The 24,376-nt window shown below is 46.1% G+C and overlaps 1 protein-coding gene across 1 annotated transcript in view; it reads right to left on the bottom strand.

Moving 5' to 3' along the window:
* The window catches only part of LOC137658876 (cytosolic iron-sulfur assembly component 3-like), a 97,825-nt gene that overhangs the window by 9,303 nt on the left and 64,146 nt on the right, over positions 1-24,376 (bottom strand). The window contains exons 8-9 of the mRNA XM_068394001.1: positions 23,372-23,576; positions 7,347-7,504 (exon numbers count right to left, since the gene is read on the bottom strand). Of these exons, the coding sequence (XP_068250102.1) occupies positions 7,347-7,504; positions 23,372-23,576 (363 nt within the window). The remainder of the gene's footprint in view (positions 1-7,346; positions 7,505-23,371; positions 23,577-24,376) is intronic.

A 24,376-nucleotide genomic window follows, 5' to 3' on the forward strand; every position in this document is an offset into this window, starting at 1 on the left:
ATTGAGCCTGGGGCTTTACCGTTAAATCACTTGGAGCGCGGAGATGACTGTCCCAATGGAGAACCCGTCTAAGGACCTTCTTGAGTAGTCCTTGAGGTAATGGGCAGTAAAGGTTGACTGGTTCGACCAGGTGCCCGCTCGAAGGATCTGGCCCACTGCCATGTTCTTCTCAAAGGCTAAGGAAGTGCTCAGACCTCTGATGTCATGGGGCTTGGGAGTGCCTGGCAAGGCCAGTCCCTCCTCCTTGTAGGCCCTGGCAATAACTTGTCTCAACCAAAAGGAAATGGTATTCTTCGATACCCGCTTCTTTGTAACACCTGTGGAGACGAAAAGGCTCTTGATGACTGGCCGGAGATGTGCAGTCCTCTCAAGGTATTTTCTAATGGCACGGACAGGGCATAACCTCAAATCCTCAGGATTCCCAGTCCTAGGAATAGCTGGCAGAGAGAACCCCTCGAATTTAGGATCCCAGACTGCTGGGTTCTGGGTTTTCGCCACGAACGAAGGGACGAACTTGAAAGAGATCTCTTTCCACCCCTTCGAATGAGAGACGTCATAAGAAAGCCCATGGATCTCACCTACCCTTTTCGCAGAGGCCAAGGCCAACAAAAAGACTGTCAAGAGAGTGAGATCCCTGTCTACAATATCCTTCATTGGTTCGAAGGGGGGGCTACTTAACATCTTCAGGACCCTAGCTAAGTCCCACTGAGGCACCCTAACAGTTTGCAGGGGGCAGGACTGTTCAAAACTCCTGACCAGCATAGAGATGTGTCTAGAGGAACCCAGGTCGATGCCCTTCAGAAGGAAGACTTGACCCAAGGCTGCTCGTACTCCTTTTATAGCTGGGATTGACATCCCTATCTCGTCCCTGAGATATACTAGAAAGTCTGCGATGTCTGGGACCGAGGCTTTGAGGGGTTTTATGCGCTTCGAAGCGCACCACTTCGTGAAAGAGGCCCACTTCGCTTGGTAGACCGCTGCCGACGACCTTCTCAGGTATCGCGACATCCTCTTAGCTGTTCCTGCCGAATATCCTTCCTTCTTCAGGAGTCGCTCGATAGTCTCCAGGAGTGAAGGCATAGAGACTGTGGGTTGTCGTGGAACCTGAGAAAGTGCGACTGTTGTAGAAGATCTGACCTGTCGGGGAGTGGCCACGGAGGATGGCTCGTCAGGTCTTTTAGGTCTGCGAACCACTCTCTCTCCGGCCACCAGGGCGCTACCAAAGTCATCCTTAAGTTCCGGGCAGCCCTTACTGTGTTGAGTACTTGCCTGATCAACGTGAAGGGGGGAAAAGCGTACACGTCTAGGTTGTCCCACTTGTGCTGAAAGGCATCCTCCAAGGCTGCCTTTGGGTCTGGGACAGGAGAACAATACACGGGAAGTTGCGCGTTCAGCTTGGTTGTAAAGAGGTCCATCACCGGGGAACCCCAACGTTGAATGATGAGCCTGGGTATTTCTGGGAGGAGGGACCATTCTGTTCCTACTATCTGACCCATCCTGCTGAGACCGTCGGCTAGAACGTTCTTTTTCCCGGGGATGAACCTTGCCAATAACACTACCTGGTTCGCTTCTGCCCAATCTAGGATCTCTAGGGCGAGATCGCACAACTCCCTTGATTTCAAGCCTTCCTGCTTCTTTATGTACGCTACCACTGTGGCGTTGTCGCACATCAACGCCACAGTGTTTCCCCTTAGTAGATCGATGAAGTGCAGGCAAGCTTTCTGGACTGCCTTCAACTCTAGGACATTGATGTGTAGGCCTTTCTCCCCGTCCATCCAGGTTCCTCTCGCCGTCCTGTTGAGATGGGCTCCCCATCCCTGGGTGGAGGTGTCTGTGAATAGAAGCAACTCGGGAGGGTCGGTCGCGAAGGGCATCCCCTTGAGCGAGTTCGACCGGCAATGCCACCATTCCAGGGAGGATATTGTGTTTGGTAGGACTGGGATTAATTTCTGGGGGGAGTCCAGCTGGTTCCAGAAGCTCTTCAGGTTCCATTGGACGGCTCTGAGTCTGAGTCTCCCCTGGGGAACTAGTTTCTCCAACGACACCAGATGACCTATTAGCCTTTGCCAGTCCTTCGCCCTCCTGGGTTGCCCCGACAGGAAAGGAAGAAGGATCTTCATCAGATTGCTTATCCTCTCCTCCGACGGGAAAGCTTTCATTAGAAGGGAATCCAGTGTCATCCCCAAATAGGTCATTCTGGTGGAGGGAGATAGGTTCGATTTTTCTGGGTTGATCATGATACCCAGACCCGTGCAAAACTGGAGAAGTTTTATACCCTGCTCCTTCAAAACGTCCTCCGAGGAGGAAAGAAGCAACCAGTCGTCCAGGTACCGGATGAGGCGAATGCCTCGCTCGTGAGCCCACACCGAGACTGTCGTGAAGACTCTCGTGAATACCTGGGGAGCTGCCGACAAGCCGAAGCAGAGGGTCTTGAATTGCAGGATCTGGGTACCCCATTTCACCCGGAGAAACTTCCGACTTGAGGGGTGGACCGGGATTTGGAAGTATGCGTCCTTGAGGTCTATGGTCATCATGTAGTCTTTCTCCCTCAAGGACAGCAAGACTGAATTCGGAGTGTCCATTTTGAAATCTGTCTTTCGCACAAACTTGTTGAGAGCTGACAGGTCTATCAACGGTCTCACCCCCCCCCCCCCCCCCGGTCGCCTTTTCTACCAGGAACAGGCGGCTGTAGAAACCTGGCCCTGGGTGCAGGATCTCCTCCATGGCGCCCTTTTCCAACATCGTGGACACCTCTTCTTGAAGGGCAGCCCTCTTCAACGGGTCCTTGGGTGCCAACCACTCTGACAGGCTGGCCGGAATTAAAGGGGGGGGGGGGGGTTCTGTCAAGAACGGTAACCTGTAACCCTCCTTCAGTACGGACACTGTCCAGGGCTCTGCTCCGAGAGCCTTCCATGCTTGCCAATGTAGTCTGAGGCATCCCCCAACCTGATGCTTGGGCAGGAGTAGGGGGCCTCCCACTCTACCTCCTCCTGGAGGAGCAGCCTGAACGGCCTCTCCTGGAGGCAGAATAACCTGTCCTAAACGAGGCCGACGCTGCTGGAGCTCCTCTACGGGGGGGCTGAGGCCCACGAGGAAGAAGGGGCTTCTCTCCCCGTCAGGTTAGGCGGGGCCTGAGAAGTAGAGGGACCGTCTGAGGCTGACCTCTTTTAGGGGGGCCTCCTTACCGGTGGAGACCTTGGAGCGTTCACTTCTTTTCTCTTAGCCACCTTTTCCAGGAAGGCTCCTCATGGCCCTCGCCTCTCTGTCTGGGACCTTCCGGGAAAGCTTCGCCAGAATGGTGTCCCTTTTGCGAAGAACCCAATTCGCTGACAGGGCGAGGGACTGGTACGTGAGGAACTTCAGGGTCTTGCCCCCGGAGATGATAAGCTCCCTCAGGAGGCTTTGCTGTTCTGGGTCCGTCAGGTCATATGTGGCTTGCACACCTACCAGTGTGGAAGCCCACCAGTCCAACCAAGAGAAGACGTGAACTAGGTCTTTCGACATCTCCTCCATCATCGCAGCCTCCGACTGTGAAAAACAAATCGGGGCTGAAGAGGCTCTGTCCTCCGAGGCACCCTGTCCCAGAACGTCGAGGGCAGGCTCCACCTTGCAGGCTCCCGGTCGTTGTCCACCTGGCACATAAACCCTGCTCTGTGTCTTGAGCCCTTGGAGCAACTTCGAAGAGCTCTGCGTTTTGGGAGCTTCGGCATTGCCTGCCACAACTCTATCGACGTGAGCCCGTCCCAGGACGAGATCTCGGGCCACCGGTAGGGCCAGGGAGGTTTTCTGTTGGACGGGTGCCTGCATCAAGCGGGTAAGGCTGGACCTCCAGTAGTCCTCATCGGTTGTAACCGGCTCTTCAATTCTATGATGCCTTCGGATCAGGCCTATAACTTTCCGATAGGCCGAGTCCTCGGTCGGGGAACCTTCCCTACCGTCAGCAGAACCTTCGGCCTGATCCCGAGGAGCCGGGTCACCGAGCACTCCCACCGGGCGCTTTGGTTCTGGCACAACAGCCACTCCCCTGCAGAGGTACTGGTCTTCCCCGGCGGAAACCTCCGCACCAGGTTCGGGGGTCAGAACTGGCATCGCCGTGCCGGCGAGGACTACCGTTCATGCATTCTCTCTGGGGGACGAGGACGCGGATCCCGTGGGCTGACCCGACGGAGGGAACCGTTCCTTAAAGTCCGAGGGCCGAACCAGCTGGGCTGATTCGGCCAGGCTGCCCGTATGGAAGCACGGTTCCCCCCGCTGGGCGGGGTGAACCAGAAGCTTCGCGGCCTTATGCCTGCCTGAAGAGGCCTTCTCGCATTTCTCCCTGCGAGGGTCATATCTACGCCTGGAGGATGGCCTCCGTGGCGAGAAATCCCTGGATTGCCGGTCCGGGGAACACTGTAACTCAGACTTACGGGAAACGAAGACCCAATCACCATCGGGGGACCTACTCCTCCTGTGTTTACTCCGTGGAAAGCGGGACCGTCTCCTGACGAACCTCGAACGGGATCTTGAGCGGGAACGCCTTCTCCTGGACCGCTCCCTCCGGCGCCGATGTCTCCTCCTGGTTTCTTCTTCTGAAGAGAATGAAGCCCCACCATCCGAAGAGCCCGACGAAACTGTACCACCCGCACGACGGGCAGAAGCAGGGGCTACGGAGGGCTTCGCGACTCGCTGCGTACCCGAGGTAGAGGGTTGCAGGAAGGTTTCTGGGACCGTCATCAGAGGAGCTGGAAAAGAGGGTTGACGCCCTACACTAGGGAACCAGGCATCCAGGCCCTCTTCCATCCGCATAGGGGACCTACTTGGCGTTTAAGGGAGCTTCCACCCGAAGGAATCACTTACTGTGGAGTCTAACTTACCCTGGGTGTCGCCACCTGCCGAAGAACCTGAAACACAGGCCCACGAAGGGGGCGAAGAAACAGGTACAACATTACTACACCATAAGGGGTCGTCGGAGGAAACGTGCCCCCCAAGCACAAGGGCAGAGTCTCCAGAACCCCCCGACACAGCACTAACAGGCTCCCCACTAGCCTGAGAAGTCCCCGCAACCACCACTTCACACACACTAGACTCCTGGGGAAGAACCCTCGGCTCTTTCCCCGCAACGGACTTACCTCGTCCCCTACTCTGGGTAGGGGAAGGCGAGCCAGAAGCCCCGTCGGAACGTCCACTGAGTGACGGTAGCGGCGAAGAGACGCTAGATTTTCTGGGCGAACGTTTCGACGACTTCTTTTTCTTCGTGCCGTATCGCACCCACTGAATCTCACTCCAACCAACACACTCAAAGCACGTATCCGATGGTGAGCACATCCTGCCCCTACAGGAAGAGCAAAGGGAGTGAGGGTCCACTTCGGGCTTGGAGAGGAACGCTCCACACGACTTTCCGGCTCTAGGCCCAGGACAACGGCGAATTTGCTCCATAGCACACAACCACAAGACACAGGAACGAAGGGAATCAAAGGGATACACTTGGGAAGCACAAGGAAGGGTAGTGAACACACAAGAACACAAGGGATAAGCACAAAGCTACCACGCGGTAACCACGCGGGACACACGAGGCGGACACAAAGGGTTGAGAGAGACGAGAGCGACGTGAGGGTATGGTATCACGTCGCGACCAGAGAACTTACTGGCTCCCGAGACCCAAGCGGACCTCGACCTAGCTCAAAGGCTACCCTCGGGGCACGTTCTCTCACTCCCGGGTTAGCCCTCCATAGAAAACGGGTATAGGGTATACTACACAAAACTCTGGTCGGTAGAGAGGAGATTACAGGTAACTCCTAAGAAAGTAGTTCGAAGTAAGTATTCGTGTTGGAACAAACAGTCTATTTAGTGGGCTATAACAACAACCAATTAACATGGTTATCTAGGTTATAAAACAGCTGTGTTACAAATAAATACCTAGACTTATCCTGCCTCCATATTAACCTTCACCTATAATGATAGGCTACGATTAAGTAATACCTGGTGTGGATTCAATTAATATTGAGCCTGAAAACTAAATTTGGTTACAAAGACCCTACTTGAAAGGGGAAAACATGCATGAAAACTACCAACACTGACTGAGCCAGTGACCAGTGACCAACCAAAAACAGGCACATACTACTCAACTGCCCATGCTTTAACTTACCGCCTGTTTTATATACATTACTTAAGCCATGAAAAGAAAAACCTTAATTTGGGTATTCAACTTCATACGGTTATTGAGGTGTTCTTGAAGACACTATTTTGCTACAATTGTTTTTACCCCAGAAGACAGATTATGAATGGAGGTTGAGGGTTTGTTGTAGCATAGGGATGCAGGGATAACTGGATGGTTGCTCTCTGGGACGCCATACATGACGTCAATCCTAGTAGGTGATTTTCAGTTACTGAGGTGCTGTGGCAAGTTCTAATGAGCCTGAACTAGCAGGTCTTCCTTATACACACTGAGTGAAACAATATTTCTTTAGTAATTATGACGTACAGTATTGGATTCCATTCCAGCCTTTGACAAGAAAGCCCTAGGAGACCACATAGCACTTTAACCCCGAAAATACTTGAAATTTGAAATATAGGACTCGAAATTTTTTTTCTAACAACATTTGAAATATCAAAAAAAGAAATATGACATTCGGAGATAATTTGTAATTTTCCATAACTAATACAAACCTGGAGTTATTTGTGGATATTCTTTCAGCGGCAGCTGGAAGTAGCCATTAGACTTTAATTGCGAGGTGGCAACCCTGCCTAATTGATTAGCAAGTACGCAGGGGGTGGCTGGGGGGTACCCAACCGCCTCTATATATACTCTTACAGCGGTGAGTGACATCACTTTTTATTGCAGGCCGGACTTCTGGGGGACAGGTGATGGCGGGCTAATTTATATAAATAACTCCAAGTTTGTATTAGTCTGGGAAAAATACAAATTATCTCCAAATTTGTCATTTGTTCCCTTACTAACAACCCTTCTGTTACTTATGTGGATGACTCACTCTTAGGTAGGTGGAAGTCAGAGATGTAGCATGGAATTTTTGGCTTGAGAAATTTCACACAACACAACAACAAATGCAGCTGTTTCTAGCCCACAGCAGGATAAAGGCCTCAGACATGTCTTCATCTATGTCTGGGATTTGGCCACTTTTCATCATCACATTGGCCAGTGCAGATTGGTGATGGTGGGAGACTTTAGACTGATTGCTCATAATAAACCAACTTAGTATGGGTTGTCACCTGACTAGTACAGCTTTGCTGATCCAGGCAATACACAAACTGTCACAACATTGCCAGGATCAGCAGAGGTAGAAATAAATCAGATATGTGTGACATTAAAAAAAAAATTTCAAAATCTAAAAGCAAATAATAATCACCTGATGGACACGCCATAACCTCCACATAATGGTAAGGACTTTTGCCCCTCTTCAACTTCTGAACCAAGTTTTGGATGTTGCGAAATCCGTAGGCAAGTGCAAACCTCAGGACCACTTCTCCAGCAACCTCTAGGGTAACTTCACGGAAGTCTGCATTTCTGTAAGATTTTATGCAAGAAATAAATTGGCAATAGAGAAAATAAATAATGAATAATTAACAATAGTTCATCAACAACAATAAAAAAACTATGGTATACTACTAGCACATGAGCGGATTCATTAATCCACAGATTTGAAAATTAAGATAAAACTAAATAGGAATCTATGATTATATCTTCAATACCATACATTTTTCCCCGTAAAACAATGTTGACTGTCAGCTAGCTGAGCAGAAAAATGTTATTTTTATTAATAAAATAAATTTTTGAATATACTTACCCGGTGATCATATAAGCTGCAACTTTGTTGCTCGACAGAAAAACCTACGGTCAAAATACGCCAGCGATCGCTATGCAGGTGGGGGTGTACATCAACAGCGCCATCTGTCGAGCAGGTACTTAGTACTCCAAGTAAACAAGAACCAATTTTCTCCTCGGTCCACTGGGTCTCTATTGGGGAGGAAGGGAGGGTCCTTTAATATATGATCACCGGGTAAGTATATTCAAAAATTTATTTTATTAATAAAAATAACATTTTTCAATATTAAACTTAGCCGGTGATCATATAAGCTGATTCACACCCAGGGGGCTGGGTAGAGACCAGCATTACATGTTTACATTATTATGAGCTAAGTATTTTGTATTTCATTTTAGCAGTTATTCAAAATAACAAACATAAAATAAATAAGTACCTGGTAAGGAAGTCGACTTGAACAATTACTCTGCCTTTTTAAGTACGTCTTCCTTACGGAGCCTCGCGATCCTCTTAGGATGCTGAGCGACCCCTAGGATCTGAAGTATCAAGGGTTGCAACCCATACAACAGGACCTCATCAAAACCTCTAATCTAGGCGCTTCTCAAGAAATGACTTTGACCACCCGCCAAATCAAGTAGGATGCGAAAGGCTTCTTAGCCTTCCGGACAACCCAAAAACAATAATAAAACATTTCAAGAGAAAGATTAAAAAGGTTATGGAATTAGGGAATTGTAGTGGTTGAGCCCTCACCCACTACTGCACTCGTTGCTACGAATGGTCCCAGAGTGTAGCAGTTCTCGTAAAGAGACTGGACATTCTTAAGATAAAAAGACGCGAACACTGATTTGCTTTTCCAATAGGTTGCGTAGATTATACTTTGCAGAGATCTATTTTGTTTAAAGGCCACGGAAGTTGCGACAGCTCTAACTTCGTGTGTCCTTACCTTCAGCAAAGCTTGGTCTTCCTCATTCAGATGGGAATGAGCTTCTCGTATTAACAGTCTGATAAAATAGGATAAAGCATTCTTTGACATAGGCAAAGATGGATTCTTAACTGAACACCATAAAGCTTCAGACGGGCCTCGTAAAGGTTTTTAAATAGAACTTAAGAGCTCTTACAGGACATAAGACTCTTTCTAGTTCATTTCCAACCATACGATAAGTTTGGAATATCGAACGATATTGGTCAAGGCCGAGAAGGCAGCTCGTGTTTGGCTAGAAAACCAAGTTGTAGAACATGTAGCCGTTTCGGATGAGAATCCGATGTTCTTGCTGAAGGCATGAATCTCACTGACTCTTTTAGCTGTGGCTAAGCATATCAGGAAAAGAGTCTTAAAGGTGAGATCTTTCAGGGAGGCTGATTGTAGCGGTTCGAACCTGTCTGACATAAGGAATCTTAGTACCACGTCTAAATTCCAACCAGGTGTAACCAAACGACGCTCCTTCGTGGTCTCAAAAGACTTAAGGAGGTCCTGTAGATCTTTATTGTTGGAAAGATCTAAGCCTCTGTGACGGAAGACTGATGCCAACATGCTTCTGTAACCCTTGATAGTGGGAGCTGAAAGAGATCGTTCTTTCTTCAGATATAAGAGAAAGTCAGCTATTTGAGTTACAGAGGTACTGGTCGAGGATACGGATACTGACTTGCACCAGTTTCGGAAGATTTCCCACTTCGATTGGTAGACTCTAAGGGTGGATGTTCTCCTTGCTCTAGCAATCGCTCTGGTTGCCTCCTTCGAAAAGCCTCTAGCTCTCGAGAGTCTTTCGATAGTCTGAAGGCAGTCAGACGAAGAGCGTGGAGGCCTTGGTGTACCTTCTTTACGCGTGGCTGACGTAGAAGGTCCACCCTTAGGGGAAGTGTTCTGGGAACGTCTACTAGCCATCGAAGTACCTCGGTGAGCCATTCTCTCGCGGGCCAGAGGGAAGCAACTAGCGTCAACCTTGTCCCTTCGTGAGAGGCGAACTTCTGCAGTACCTTGTTGACAATCTTGAACGGAGGGAATGCATATAGATCTAGATGTGACCAATCTAGTAGAAAGGCATCTATATGAACTGCTGCTGGGTCCGGGATTGGTGAGCAAAATATTGGGAGCCTCTTGGTCATCGAGGTTGCGAAGAGATCTATGGTTGGCTGGCCCCAGGTGGCCCAAAGTCTCTTGCATACATCCTTGTGGAGGGTCCATTCTGTTGGAATTATTTGTCCCTTCCGAATGAGACAATCTGCCATGACATTCAAGTTGCCTTGGATGAACCTCGTTACTAGTGATATGTCTAGACCTTTTGACCAAGTGAGGAGGTCCCTTGCGATCTCGTACAATGTCAGAGAGTAGGTCCCTCCTTGCTTGGAGATGTACGCCAAAGCCGTGGTGTTGTCCGAGTTCACCTCCACCACTTTGCCTTGAAGGAGAGACCTGAAGCTTTTCCAGGTCAGACGTACTGCCAGTAGCTCCTTGCAGTTGAAATGCATTGTCCTTTGACTCGAGTTCCATAATCCCGAGCATTCCCTACCGTCTAATGTCGCACCCCAGCCTACGTCCGATGCGTCCGAGAAGAGAACGTGGTTGGGAGTCTGAACAGTCAGGGGAAGACCCTCTCTAAGGTTGATATAGTCCTTTCACCAAGTCAGACAAGACTTTATCTTTCCGGAAACCGGGATCGAGACCGCTTCTAGCGCCTTGTCCTTTTTCCAGTGAAAAGCTAGATGGTATAGAAGAGGACGGAGGAGTAGTCTTCCTAGTGACACAAATTGATCCACGGATGACAGTGTCCCTACCAGACTCATCCACAGCCTGACTGGGCAGCGTTCCTTCTTCAGCATCTTCTGGATGGATAGCAGGGCTGGGGGCTGATCGTCTTGTTCAGCAACGTCCTCATCAGAGGGTTCCTCATCCGAAACTGATGGGGAAACGGCAACGGAGTGGGCAACGTCTGACTCGCTGAATCCGGTCGCACTGGTGGATGCGTGACGGAGCCGGACGCAATATCATGTCACTGCTGCACAGTCTGTGAACTGTCAACAACCATGGGTGCGCGAGGAAGTACAGCGTCAACCCGAAACTGTCTAGACTGTCTGGGTTGTGCAGTCAACACCCTACCGGGTTGCTGAGGTTGACGCACTGCGTCACAACAAGTCACCTCTGCTGGTTGTTGAACGTCCTGAACGTCAACAACCACCTCCGAGCGTCGCTTAACGTCAACGTGCGACTGGCAACCCACACTGGGTCGCATCGGTGGAGGAACCACCTCAACTGGCAGACGCGAGTAGGTTACCTCAGCGTCAACAGGGCGCACAACCGACCGGTTGGAAGGTTGTTGGCCAGAAGGAGGAACCACCTCAACTGGCAGACGCGAGTAGGTTACCTCAGCGTCAACAGGGCGCACAACCAACCGGTTGGAAGGTTGTTGGCCAGAAGGTTCTTCTCCGCATTTAAGTCCTCTATCAAGGACGCAAGCTTGGACTGCATGTCTTGCAGCAAAGCCCATTTAGGGTCTACGGGAGCAGGTGTGGCAACAGACGGGGTTAGCGACTGAGGCGGAACCATTTACCATCCCTGAAAGCCTTGTTATGTGTGACATAATAGTACAGCAAAACTTCAAAGGCTCGACAAAAGTTGAGAAGTTGACCCGTAAACAACTTGGAGCGTCTCCTGGCTAGGCGCCAGGGCGAGTCTACCAGAATTGAGAAGTCTATCTGGGCAGAGGCATGAACTCCTAAGCCGAGAACTTCTCTCGTGTCCTATCAGACTCTCGCTCTAAAAGCCAGTTTAAAAGAAGGGAAATCAAAGGCTGTATCCCTAAAACTCCTCCTGGTGCAAAAACCAGTCGCCTAGCCAACGTAACGCTCTCTAGGAGAGCGAGAGAGCACTAGCTTAAAAACAACGGCTTCGAAGTAGCTAGGCCTAGTGTAAGTTCTGACGTTTAGGCGAACGAGGAGCAGCAGTTACAAGATCCGGACGAAGATCCTTAAAAAATCATCATGATTTAATTAAAGTCCATAGGAGGCTAAGCAGCTTAAGGCTCCTCTCCAAATGACAGAGTCCTCAAGGGAATATCAGTAGGAGGGAGAACAGCACTTTCTCATCTACAGGAACCTTGTCCGATAAAAGCTAGGTTATCTGAGTGAGTCTCTCACTGGTGCATTAGTAGCAGACCAGAAGGCAACGTCATGTAACTGCTTGACAGTCTGTGAACTGTCAACAACTGAACTGTCAACCACAACAGGTGCGTGAGGACATACAGTGTTCACTCGAGACTGCTTTGACTGTCTATACTGAGCAGTCAAAACAACTCTAGAATGCGGAGGTTGACGCACCGCGTCAAAACAAAACAACTTAGACTGTTGTTGTACCTCGCGAACGTCAACGGAAGGTTCCGTGCGTTACTGAACGTCAACATGCGGCTGGCAGGGTACACTGGAACGCATGGGTGGCGGGACTCTCTCAGCTGGAGTGCGGCAGAAGGTCGCCTCAGCGTCCACAGGACGCACAACCGTGTTGGTTGTAGGCTAGAGGTTGGTGCAGTGTCAACCTTCTCAACACGAAAGTCCCGCATTAATGACGTTAACTGAGACTGCATGGTCTGCAGCAAAGACCACTTAGGGTCTACAGGAGCAGGTGCGGCAACAGACGGTGTGACTGCCTGATGCGGTACCGCTTTGTCTCTCTTAGGAGGTGAGCAGTCGTCGGAAGACTGCAGCGAGTCCGAACTGACCCAGTGGCTACAACTGGGCCGTTGGACTTGCGCGGAAGGGACCGACTTGCGCTTAATAAGCTGCGAGACCTTGGTCCAAGGTTTCTTACGAGAAACCTCTTCCGCAGACGAGAAATAAATGGGCTCTCTCGTCTTTGTGTGGGTGGGGCGATCTTGGGTAGATACGCCCGAAACCACGGAGGGAAACGTCTGTTCGTTGATCAAGGCCTGACGAACCCATAAGTCGTTCGACATTACTTCTCCCCTGGGCTTGGGAGCTTGCAAGAGGTCCCGGACTAGGTGAACGACAGGCACGAACAGACGAACCCTCGGACGCAACACTAACACTTTGCGCATATCACTTTATCACTTCGTTTTCTGTTTTGCACTTATTTCACTGAAATCGAAACTTTTACTGATTTCTACCTGAAACACGCAATTCTACCCTTCATTAAAAGGTAGTAATTGCGAAAACAGTCGTATTATGCAGCTCATTAATACTAGCAAAAAACAGAAAACATATATAAAGATAAAGAATTCAGTGGCTGGGAAAGAGACTAAACACTAGTTCAAATAAACTACGTTTACAATCTCTCACCGCACATAGCCTGGGGACAAGAATAAAACCCTAGAAACGTTTTACCTTCTTCCCCGTACAGCGACTAGGGAGGAGAGTAGGCCTAACACGAGAACAACGTTACCCGCTTGAACGGAACGTTTTTTCTCCTCTCTCTCCCTCCGTCTCTATCTCTCTCTCTCTTTCTCTCTTGATTTCGCACCTAAGAGAAGAGCCCAATTATATATCGTCAAAAAAACATGTTATTTGACTAAAGGAAAAAACTGAAAGGTTTTCCAAATAAAAAGTTCCTTTAATTTAGAATTTAAAACATTTAAGCTAAGAAAGAATGAACGAAACGTCAGAATCGATTTACTCTTACTGCAAAGTGAAACCGTGATACACTCTCTCTCTATCGTAACGATAGAGCGCATGTTGAACGTCCTGAACGTCAACAACTGCGTAGTCTAAACGTTAGTTCATCTTTGAAAACAGTACGAAGACTATCAAAGAAATTCTTTCATAAAACATTAAATTTAAAAAGTTTTAAAATCTTTAAAGGCTAAATACGATATAACGGGCTCAACGTTGATTAACTTCGGTTCCAAGTTAGGACCGCCTACTATCAGGAAAGGTCGCATATAAACAAAACATAAAAATTTATTTTTATATGTTTATAATAAATGGAAAGTTAATCGAAGAGGCCTAATAAAGGCGGAGAGATATAAAATATATAGATCTATACCGTGTTAAGCAAAATTACTAAAAACCTAAACACACTTCCGTCTAAGGGAAGTGTCGGCCATTTAAAAGTGAAAGAGAGTCCATACTCTCTTTGTCACCATAATTAAATCTATCCAAAACGAGTTCAAGTTTTGAGATGAAGATAAAACCCCTGCATAGCGAAAGCTCAAAACTAGAATAGTGTACTTCACCAAATAGTTGTGAAAACAAATCCAGTTAGTAACAGCGTATTAGTAGGTCTTGCCGGTAGCCCGACAGAGAGAAAATTGGTTCTTGTTTACTTGGAGTACTAAGTACCTGCTCGACAGATGGCGCTGTTGATGTACACCCCCACCTGCATAGCGATCGCTGGCGTATTTTGACCGTAGGTTTTTCTGTCGAGCAACAGAGTTGCAGCTTATATGATCACCGGCTAAGTTTAATATTGAAAAAGTGTAATTACTAAAATATGGCTAGTTATAACAGGGATAAAGAACAGCACACAGGGTATCAACCTTACCCACAATACCTTTTCATTTATTACCATTTGATTAAAAAAATCCAGTACCTACCGTACTTCTTCTATAATAATTACATACATACATATACTAAGGCACTTCCACTAATTTTGGGGGGTAGCCGATATCAAACAAATGAAACAAAAAAGGGGACCTCTCCTCTCTATGTTCCTCCCAGCCTGGCAAGGGACTCAACCGAGTTCGGCTGGTACTGCTAGGGTGGCACAGCCCACCCTCCCACATTATCCGCCACAGATGAAGCTTCATAACGCTGAATCCCCTACTGCTGCTACCTTCGCGGTCATCCAAGGCACCGAAGGAAGCAGCAGGGCCTACCGGAACTGCATCACAATTGCTCACCTATTCCTATTTCTAGCACGCTCTCTTGCCTCTCTCACATCTATCCTCCTATCATCCACAGCTTTCTTCACTCCACTTCACTTCCTTACTCTACATTAATTCATGATGTACTTATCCCTTGTGGAGTCATTCAAAAAAGAAGCAGGATATCTTGGCAAAAAACATGGCTTTGAAAGAAAATATGTTTGTTTTTAATGTCAACAGAAAAAAATCTGATTTCAAACTTTCAAGTAAAAATGTTATTTTCATTAGTAAAATAAATTTTTGAATATACTTACCCGATAATCATGTAGCTGTCAACTCCGTTGCCCGACAGAATTCTACGGAAGGGATACGCCAGCGATCGCTATACAAGAGGGGGGGTGTACTCACAAGCGCCACCTGTGGCCAGGTACTGCAGTACTTCTTGTTGACACCACCTCAATTTTTCCTCGGTCCACTGGTTCTATGGGGAGGAAGGGTGGGTCAATTAAATCATGATTATCGGGTAAGTATATTCAAAAATTTATTTTACTAATGAAAATAACATTTTTCAATATTAATCTTACCCGATAATCATGTAGCTGATTCACACCCAGGGAGGTGGGTGAAAACCAGTGTACATGTATATCAAGAAGCTAAGTATCCCGTATTTCATATTATCAGTTATTCAAAATAACAATGAAATTATAAGTACCTGGTAAGGAAGTCGACTTGAGCCATTACTCTGCCTTAAATAAGTTCGTCTTCCTTACTGAGCGCAGCGTTCCTCTTAGGAGGCTGAACAACTCTAAGGTGCTGAAGTATCAAGGGCTGCAACCCATACTAAAGGACCTCATCACAACCTTTAACCTCGGCGCTTCTCAAGAAAGAATTGACCACCCGCCAAATCAACAAGGATGTGGAAGGCTTCTTAGCCGACCGTACAACCCATAAAAAGTATTCAAGAGAAAGGTTAAAAGGTTATGGGATTATGGGAATGTAGTGGCTGAGCCCCCGCCTACTACTGCATTCGTTGCTACGAATGGTCCCAGGGTGTAGCAGTACTCGTAAAGAGACTGGACATCTTTGAGATAGAATGATGCGAACACTGACTTGCTTCTCCAATAGGTTGCATCCATAACACTCTGCAGAGAACGGTTCTGTTTGAAGGCCACTGAAGTAGCCACAGCTCTCACTTCATGTGTCCTTACCTTCAGCAAAGCAAGGTCTTCTTCCTTCAGATGAGAATGTGCTTCCCTAATCAGAAGCCTGAATAGTAAGAAACTGAGTTCTTAGACCTTGGAAAAGAAGGCTTCTTGATAGCACACCATAAGGCTTCTGATTGTCCTCGTAAAGGTTAAGACCTTTTTAGATAGTACCTAAGAGCTCTAACTGGGCAAAGTACTCTCTCCAGTTCATTCCCCACCAAGTTGGACAGGCTTGGGATCTCGAACGACTTAGGCCAAGGACGTGAAGGAAGCTCGTTTAGCAAAAACCGAGCTGCAAGGAACATGTAGCCGTTTCAGATGTGAAAACAATGATCCTGCTGAAGGCGTGGATCTCACTTACTCTTTTAGCTGTTGTCAAGCACACGAGGAAAAGAGTTTTTAATGTGAGGTCCTAAAAAGAGGCTGATTGGAGAGGTTCAAATCTTGATGACATAAGGAACCTTAGGACCGTCTAGATTCCAGCCTGGAGTGGACAACCGACGTTCCTTTGAGGTCTCAAAAGACCTAGGGAGGTCCTGTAGATCTTTGTTGGCGGAAAGATCCAAGCCTCTGTGGCGGAAAACCGCTGCCAACATACTTCTGTAACCCTTGATCGTAGGAGCTGAAAGGGATCTTACTTTCCTTAGATGTAACAGGAAGTCAGCAATCTGGGTTACAGTGGTACTGGTTGAGGAAACTGCATTGGTCTTGTACCAGCTACGGAAGACTTCCCCTTGAGACTGATAGATTCTGAGAGTGGATGTTCTCCTTGCTCTGGCAATCGCTCTGGCTGCCTCCTTCGAAAAGCCCCTAGCTCTTGAGAGTCTTTCGAAAGTCTGAAGGCAGTCAGACGAAGAGCGTGGAGGTTTGGGTGTACCTTCTTTACGTGAGGTTGACGTAGAAGGTTCACTCCTAGAGGAAGAGTTCTGGGAATGTCGACCAGCCATTGCAGTACCTCTATGAACCATTCTCTCGCGGGCCAGAGCGGAGCCAACCAACGTCAGCCGTGTCCCTTTGCGAGAGGAGAACTTCTGAAGTACCCTGTTGACAATCTTGAACGGCGGGAATGCATACAGGTCGAGATGGGACCAATCCAGCAGAAAAGCATCCACGTGAACTGCTGCTGGGTCTGGAATCGGAGAACAATACAACAGGAGTCTCTAGGTTATCGAGGTAGCGAACAGATCTATGGTTGGCTGACCCCACAGGGCCCAAAGTCTGCTGCAAACATTCTTGTGAAGGGTCCACTCTGTGGGGATGACCTGACCCTTCCGGCTGAGGCGATCTGCCATGACATTCATACCGCCCTGAATGAACCTCGTTACCAGCGTGAGCTTTCGATCTTTTGACCAGATGAGGAGGTCCCTTGCGATCTAGAACAACTTCCACGAAAGAGTCCCTCCCTGCTTGGAGATGTAAGCCAGGGCTGTGGTGTTGTCAGAGTCCACCTCCACCACCTTGTTAAGCTGGAGGGACTTGAAGTTTATCAAGGCCAGAAGAACCGCCAACAACTCCTTGCAATTGATGTGAAGTGTCCTTTGCTCCTGATTCCATGTTCCCGAGCATTCCTGTCCGTCCAAAGTCGCACCCCAGCCCGTGTCTGATGCGTCCGAGAGGAGACGGCGGTCGGGTTTCTGAACAGCCAAAGGTAGACTTCCTTGAGAAGAAAGCTGTTCTTACACCACGCGAGAGAAGACCTCCTCTCTTCGGAAACAGGAACTGAGACCGTCTCTAGCGTCATGTCCTTTATCCAGTGAGCAGCTAGATGATACTGAAGGGGGGGGGAGGTGGAGTCTCCCTAACACGATGAACAGGGCCAGCGATGAAAGTGTCCCTGTTAGACTCATCCACTACCTGACTGAGCATCGGTTCCTTCTCAGCATGCTCTGGATGCATTCTAGGGCTTGGAAGATCCTTGGGGCCGACGGAAAAGCCCGAAAAGCTCGACTCTGAAGATCCATACCCAGGTAGACAATGGTCTGGGATGGGACGAGCTGGGACTCCTCAAAATTGACCAGGAGGCCCAGTTCCTTGGTCAGATCCATAGTCCATCTGAGAATCTCCAGACAGCGACGACTTGTGGGAGCTCTTAAAAGCCAGTCGTCTGACGGAGCCGGACACAAGATCATGGTACTGCTGCACAGTCTGTGAACTGTCAACCATGGGGAAGCGAAGAAGTACAGTGACAACCCGAAGCTGTCTAGACTGTCTGGGTCGTACAGACAACTCTTTATCGGGTTGCTGAGGTTGCCGCACTGCGTCACAACAAGTCACTTCTGCTGGTTGTTGATCGTCTTCCCAGTGACACACTGACTCCGTAAACAAAAAATCCTCTAACAAGGACTAAGCTTGGACTGCATGTCTTGCAACACAGCTCAAGGTCTATGGGAGCAGGTGTGGTAACAGACGGGGTTAGCGACTGAAGTGGAACCATTACCTTCCCTGGAAGCATGTTATGCTTAAATAAAAGTCCATAGGAGGCTACGCAGCTAAAGGCTCCTCTCCAAATGACAGAGTCCTCAAGGGAATATCAGAAGGAGGGAGAAAAGCACTTTCTCATCTACAGGGACCATATCCGAGAAAAGCTAAGTTCTCTCAGTGAGGGTTTCACTGGTGCAAAAGCAGCAGACTAGAAGGCAACGTTATGAAACTGCTTGACAGTCTAGTGAGTTGGCAACAACCAAAGATGTGTGACTGAGAAGCATGCGGTAAGGTATGCAGAGCATGCTGTATGTAGAGCATGCTGTAAGGTAAGCAGAGCAAGTTGCATGGCGAGTAACATTTCTCAGAAATTCCATGACCAGTGCTAGATTGAGTAATATCGCATTACTGTCCATTGAAAGTGCACGTGCCGAGGGAATTGATTTAGACTGTTTTGTTGATGAATTTGATAGCCGGCATGATAATCGTAGAATTAAGCTGCACTAAATATACGTACTATAATCTACTTCACCTCAGGAAAGGGAAACTCGCCCTGTTGGCAACACTGCATTACTTCATGCATGCTTGCATGGGGTTTTAATATCAACATAATATTTACATTACATTCATAACTCATGATTCATTTTTGTTTTGAAGATATTTTTGCCATATTTTTGCGATTTTGTTAAAAATATATTGCAAGGAATACATATATATATATATTTTTTTTTTTTTTTTTTTTTTTTTTTTTTTAAGTAATACGAATAACCTCCATTATCATAATGTTTGTGTAGGCATACATGTATATGTTTTACAAATGCAAGTTATGAAAGTAATGAGGTGTTATTATTGTCATTTGTTATTTCAAAGTTGAATGGGAAGAGGCTCAAGTTGAGGAGAAAGTGGCAGATGCATGCGTTGAGGTGGCTGACTCATAGCATGAGGTTCCTGCCTCAAGAGTTGCGCTTGCCTCAAGGGTTGAGGTGGCTGCGCAGAGAGAGGCTCTTGACTCACGAGTTGAGGTTCTTGAGGTGTGAGCTGCGAGAGTTGAGGTAGCGGCTGCGCAGAACGCAGTTCCTGTCTCACGAGTTGAGGTTCTTGAGGTGCTAGCCTCAAGAGTTGAGGCTCTCGCCTTGAGGAAAGTTGAGGTAGCAGCTGCGAGAGCTGAGGTGGCTGCCTCAAGGATGGTAGAGGTTGTCGTACCTCAAGAGGTTGTTGCCTCGAAGATGGTCTAACTGCAAGAAACTCTTGCCTCAAAGGAAGAGGAGGATGTAAGGCATAAGACTCCTGTTCCCATTGTTGAGGTTGCCTTAAGGAAGGTGGAGGTTGCTGCACAACGCTGGTAACTGGCAACTCCCAACGCGGTAGCTCACGCATGGAGGTAGCTTGAGGAACCTCAACTTCGTACGTCTGGCAGACTGGACTGCGGTGAGGAGGAGCGCTCGCAGGAGGAGGTGTATTAACCTTCTCTGCCTGAAACTCCTGCATCAACACCGCAAGCTGAGACTGCATTGTCTGCAGTATAGACCACTAGAGTTTAAGAAAGACAACAACAAACGGAGCTACTGTCCGTTGAGACTGAGGGTCTAAAACAGCTGGTGCGGCAACAGACGGAGCTACTGCCTGTTGCGATACCACCTTGCCTCTCTGGGAGGTGTGCAGTTGTCGTACTGCAGCAAGTCCGAACTGACCCAGGGCTAATGGCTACACCTAGGAGTTGGACTTGTGCGGAAGGGACCGACTTGCACTTAAAAGCTGGAAGATTTGGTCCATGGTTTCTGCGAGAAACCTCTTCCGCAGACGAGGAATAAAAGGGCTCTCTCGTCTTTGTGTGGGTGGGGTGATCACGTCGGCAACGTGTGTAGATACACCCGAAACCACGGAGGGAAAAACGTCTGTTCGTCGATCAAGGCCTGCTGAACCCATAAGTCCTTCGACATTACTTCTCCCCTGGGCTTGGGAGCTTGTAAGAGGTCCCAGACTAGGCGAACAACTGGCACGAACAGACGAACCCTCGACCGCAACACTGTAACACTTTGCGCTAATCACTTATCACTTTTGATTTTCTGTTTGCACTTATTTCACTGAACTCGAAACTTTAAGTGGTTTGTACCTGAAACACGCAATTCTATCCTTCCTTAAAAGTTAGTAATTGCGAAAACAGAATTACAATGTAACAGAAAAATCTAATGAAAGATTAATAATTCAGTGGATGGAAAGAGACTAAACACTAGATCAAATAAACTACGTTTAAAATCTCTCACCGCATAAAGCTTGAGAACAAGAATAAAACTCTAGAAACGTTTACCTTCTTCCCCTAAAGAGACTAGGGAGAAGAGCAAAAACGATAACAACGTTACTCGCTTGAACGAAACGTTTATCCTCCTCTCTCTCTCTCTCTTGACTTAGAACCTGAGAGAAGAGCCCAATCATATATATCGTTAAAACATATTATTGTTAAAGGAAAAAAACTGAAAGATTTCCCAAATAAAAAGTTCCTTTATTAGAATTAAAACCATTAAGCTAAGAAAGAATGAACAAAACGCTAGAAACGGTTACTCTTACTGCAACGTGACACCGTGAAAATTCTCTCTCTATCGTAACGATAGAGCGCAAGTTGAACGTTCTGAACGTCAACAACTGCAGAGACAAAACAAAACGTTAGTTCAACTTTGAAAACAGTACGAGACTATCAAAGAAATTCTTTCAAAAACATTAAAATAGCATAATATGTTAACAGGTAAAACCGAAATGACGGGCTCAATGTTAATTAACTTCGGTACCAAGAAAAGACCGCCTACTATTAGGAAAGGTCGAATATAAACAAATATAAAAATTAATTTTAATAAGTTTATAATAAAAGGAAGTTAATCGAAGAGGCCTATAAAAGGCGGAGAGATATAAAATAAATCTATAACTTTTGTTAAGCAAAATTAAGAAAGAGAGTCTATACTCTCTTAGACACCAACACTTCCGTCTAAGGGAAGGGTCGGCCATTTAAAAGTGAAAGAGAGTTCATACTCTCTTCGTCACCATAATTAATCCAATTAATTCCAAAAGCTAGCTAAGCTAATGATAAAACTTCCTGAATAGCGAAAGCTAAACTCTAGAGCAAATACATCACCAAATCGTGAGCAAAAAACTCCAGAATCAACAGCGTATCCATGTAGGTCTAGCCGGAGGCACGACAGAGGAAAATTGAGGTGGTGTCAACAAGAAGTACTGCAGTACCTGGCCACAGGTGGCGCTTGTGAGTACACCCCCCCTCTTGTATAGCGATCGCTGGCGTATCCCTTCCGTAGAATTCTGTCGGGCAACGGAGTTGACAGCTACATGATTATCGGGTAAGATTAATATTGAAAAAAATTTATTTAGTTTGTGAGAAAAGTCTAGGCTAATAAAATTGATTGAACTAAGAGCATAATTAGCAGTTTGAATAGACTGACTATCGGGTGATGTATTATGTTAGTGTGTTTCAGTTATATTGAGCTGCTGCATTGCTGTCTAAGACTGGTAACAGTGTTATACCTGTACATGACACAGCTGATATCATTATCTTATAAAACAAAGCATTATATCTTAACTCGGTACAGCATTATTTCCTGGTTCAGTTAACTTTGATATTGCTTTTATCTCCTTTCAGAGATAAGAATGATTCTATGACAAAAGGTAATATAACACCAATTTTCTCAATTCCTTCTCTAGAAAATGAAATTACGATTGCATCAGAGAATAGATTTCTTTGCTTGGTGAGGGCCTTCAAGTAATACTTGGCCAAACTGCACACATTAAGGGTAATGTTCCTAACAATCATCCTTGGACCAAAAATGCTATGTTTTTTTCTGGATATAAGATTGTGACCAGAGACTCATAAGGAGTGACATCCAAGTCAGATGAAAGATGAAAGACTTGAAAGTTAGAGTGCATGATATTATAAGTGTGGCTATATCTCTAAATTTCTCGAGGAATCTTTCCTTGGAAAGTTTTCACATTAGTATTTGCTAAATAATATCTTAAAGAATTCTGGTTCCCTTATCAAGATTGCTAGACTTCAAATGTAATAATAGCTGCTGGGAATGTTGTTTAATATAACTTTTTTTTTTAGTTTTAATAATTGATGATTTTAATTAGTCTTAAAGTTTTTGTTCCCTATTTTGGAATACAAGCTGCCGTAAAAGTATATAGATGACAAAAAGGCAAGTCGGGTATATAAATGAGAATTATCATCGGACCATAAATCTTAATAATAAATAGTTTTATTCTTATAAATCTGATTTTTTCTATGCATGCTCACCATCCTCCCCACTGAGTGTTGATGTCAAGAGTATAAGATATTAGTTTCGAATTTGAAAACAAATTAATTACTGTGTGGCTAACCATAATGTGCATTACCATTAGTCACCAAATGGAGTCTTGCTTGGCAAGAGGTGTGGCCTCCTGAAGGGGAAAACATAGGAAATTTTTGGCTTTGGGGTAACTTCGATATAAGTCAAGCTTCGAAAACAAAGCAATATGAATATTGAATAAGAATAGAAATAACAAATCTTAGCAACATTTCATTTTTGTTAAGAGGTCAGGAAGTCAGTGGCTTCAATAGTCTGGCCTATCCTTTACAGATTCTCCTCTGTACTTTTACACCTGACAACACTGTGATTACTAGACAATTCTTCTTCACCCAAGGGGTTAACTACTTTCCTCTTGGTAAGGGTAGAAGAGACTCTTTAGCCATGGTAAGGACACTCCAAAATCAAACCATTGTTCTCTATTCTTGGGTAGTGCCATAGCCTCTGTACCATGGTCTTACACTGCCTTGGGATAGAGTTCTCTTGCTTGAGGGTACACTCTGGCACACTTTTCTATCTATTTTCTCTTCCTCTTGTTCTGTTACAGTTTTCATAATTTAAATAGGAAATATTTATTTTAATATTGTTATTATTCCTAAAATATTTTATTTTTCCTTATTTCCTTTCCTCACTGAACAATTTTCCCTGTTGAGGCCCATACTAATAATAATAATAATAATAATAATAATAAAGGATGATGCCTACCAGGTAAGAATATTTAATTGAAAACCAAGCACAGAACCTAATGATTCATAAATTGAACAACACTTGCATACTTGAACAATGCTTTAAACCCTTACTTAGAAAAACTATCAGATACTGTATCACGATACCTTAACGTCTTCCACTGTAATTCCATAACGTCTTGTTGAAAAAGTTCTTTAGCCGCATTTACAAATACGTGATGCGCGTATCCACCGGATCCTGAACCTGGATGAGAGAGTAGTCTTGGTCCTGAGCTAAGACTTTCATCTAGAGGAGCTTCGGTCATTTGCGATAGGTCAACCTTATCCCGAATCAGCATCTGCTCTAATTCAACTGCAAAAGTTAAAATGTATATGAAATATAAAATAAAATTGTGCAAAATACGCTAAGCTAAAGATGATGAATTAGATCTAAATTATTCAAGCAATGTGGCCTTTTATGGGGCTAGGGAGACCATTAAGTTCCAGGGTGTAACCGAGTAAGAAATTGGGCAGTTGCATTACTAAGTGAACGTTAAGAGGGTGGTGGATAGCAACATAAAGAAAAAAATGTATGCAACATACAAGTGAAAAGTGGGTGCAGAATGTTGAGGAATGTTACAAAGTCTTTGGAATTCCATATGCAATAGTGCAATGTATGAATTATAATGAACTCCTATGGAAAAAGGCTTAAATAGATAAACTAATTAATTAGGTTAAGCAAAATCACAACCCTTTTCACTGTAATACTTAACCTGATGAAAATTCCTAAATATTTATCATTTAATGTGTGTAAATACCGGTACCTTGTTATCATAAATGCCAAAATATCTATCCTTTAAGTACATACATACATACATACATATACCAAAGGCACTTCCCCCAATTTCGGGGGGTAGCCGACATCAACAATGAAACAAAACAAAAAAGGGGATCTCTACTCTATACGTTCCTCCCAGCCTAACAAGGGACTCAACCGAGTTCAGCTGGTACTGCTAGGGTGCCACAGCCCAGCCTCCCACATTATCCACCACAGATGAAGCTTCATAATGCTGAATCCCCTACTGCTGTTACCTCCGCGGTCATCTAAGGCACCGGAGGAAGCAGCAGGGCCTACCAGAACTGCGTCACAATCGCTCGCCATTCATTCCTATT

This window comes from Palaemon carinicauda, chromosome 19 (assembly GCF_036898095.1).
Source record: "Palaemon carinicauda isolate YSFRI2023 chromosome 19, ASM3689809v2, whole genome shotgun sequence".
In the NCBI taxonomy this organism is placed as follows: domain Eukaryota; kingdom Metazoa; phylum Arthropoda; class Malacostraca; order Decapoda; family Palaemonidae; genus Palaemon; species Palaemon carinicauda.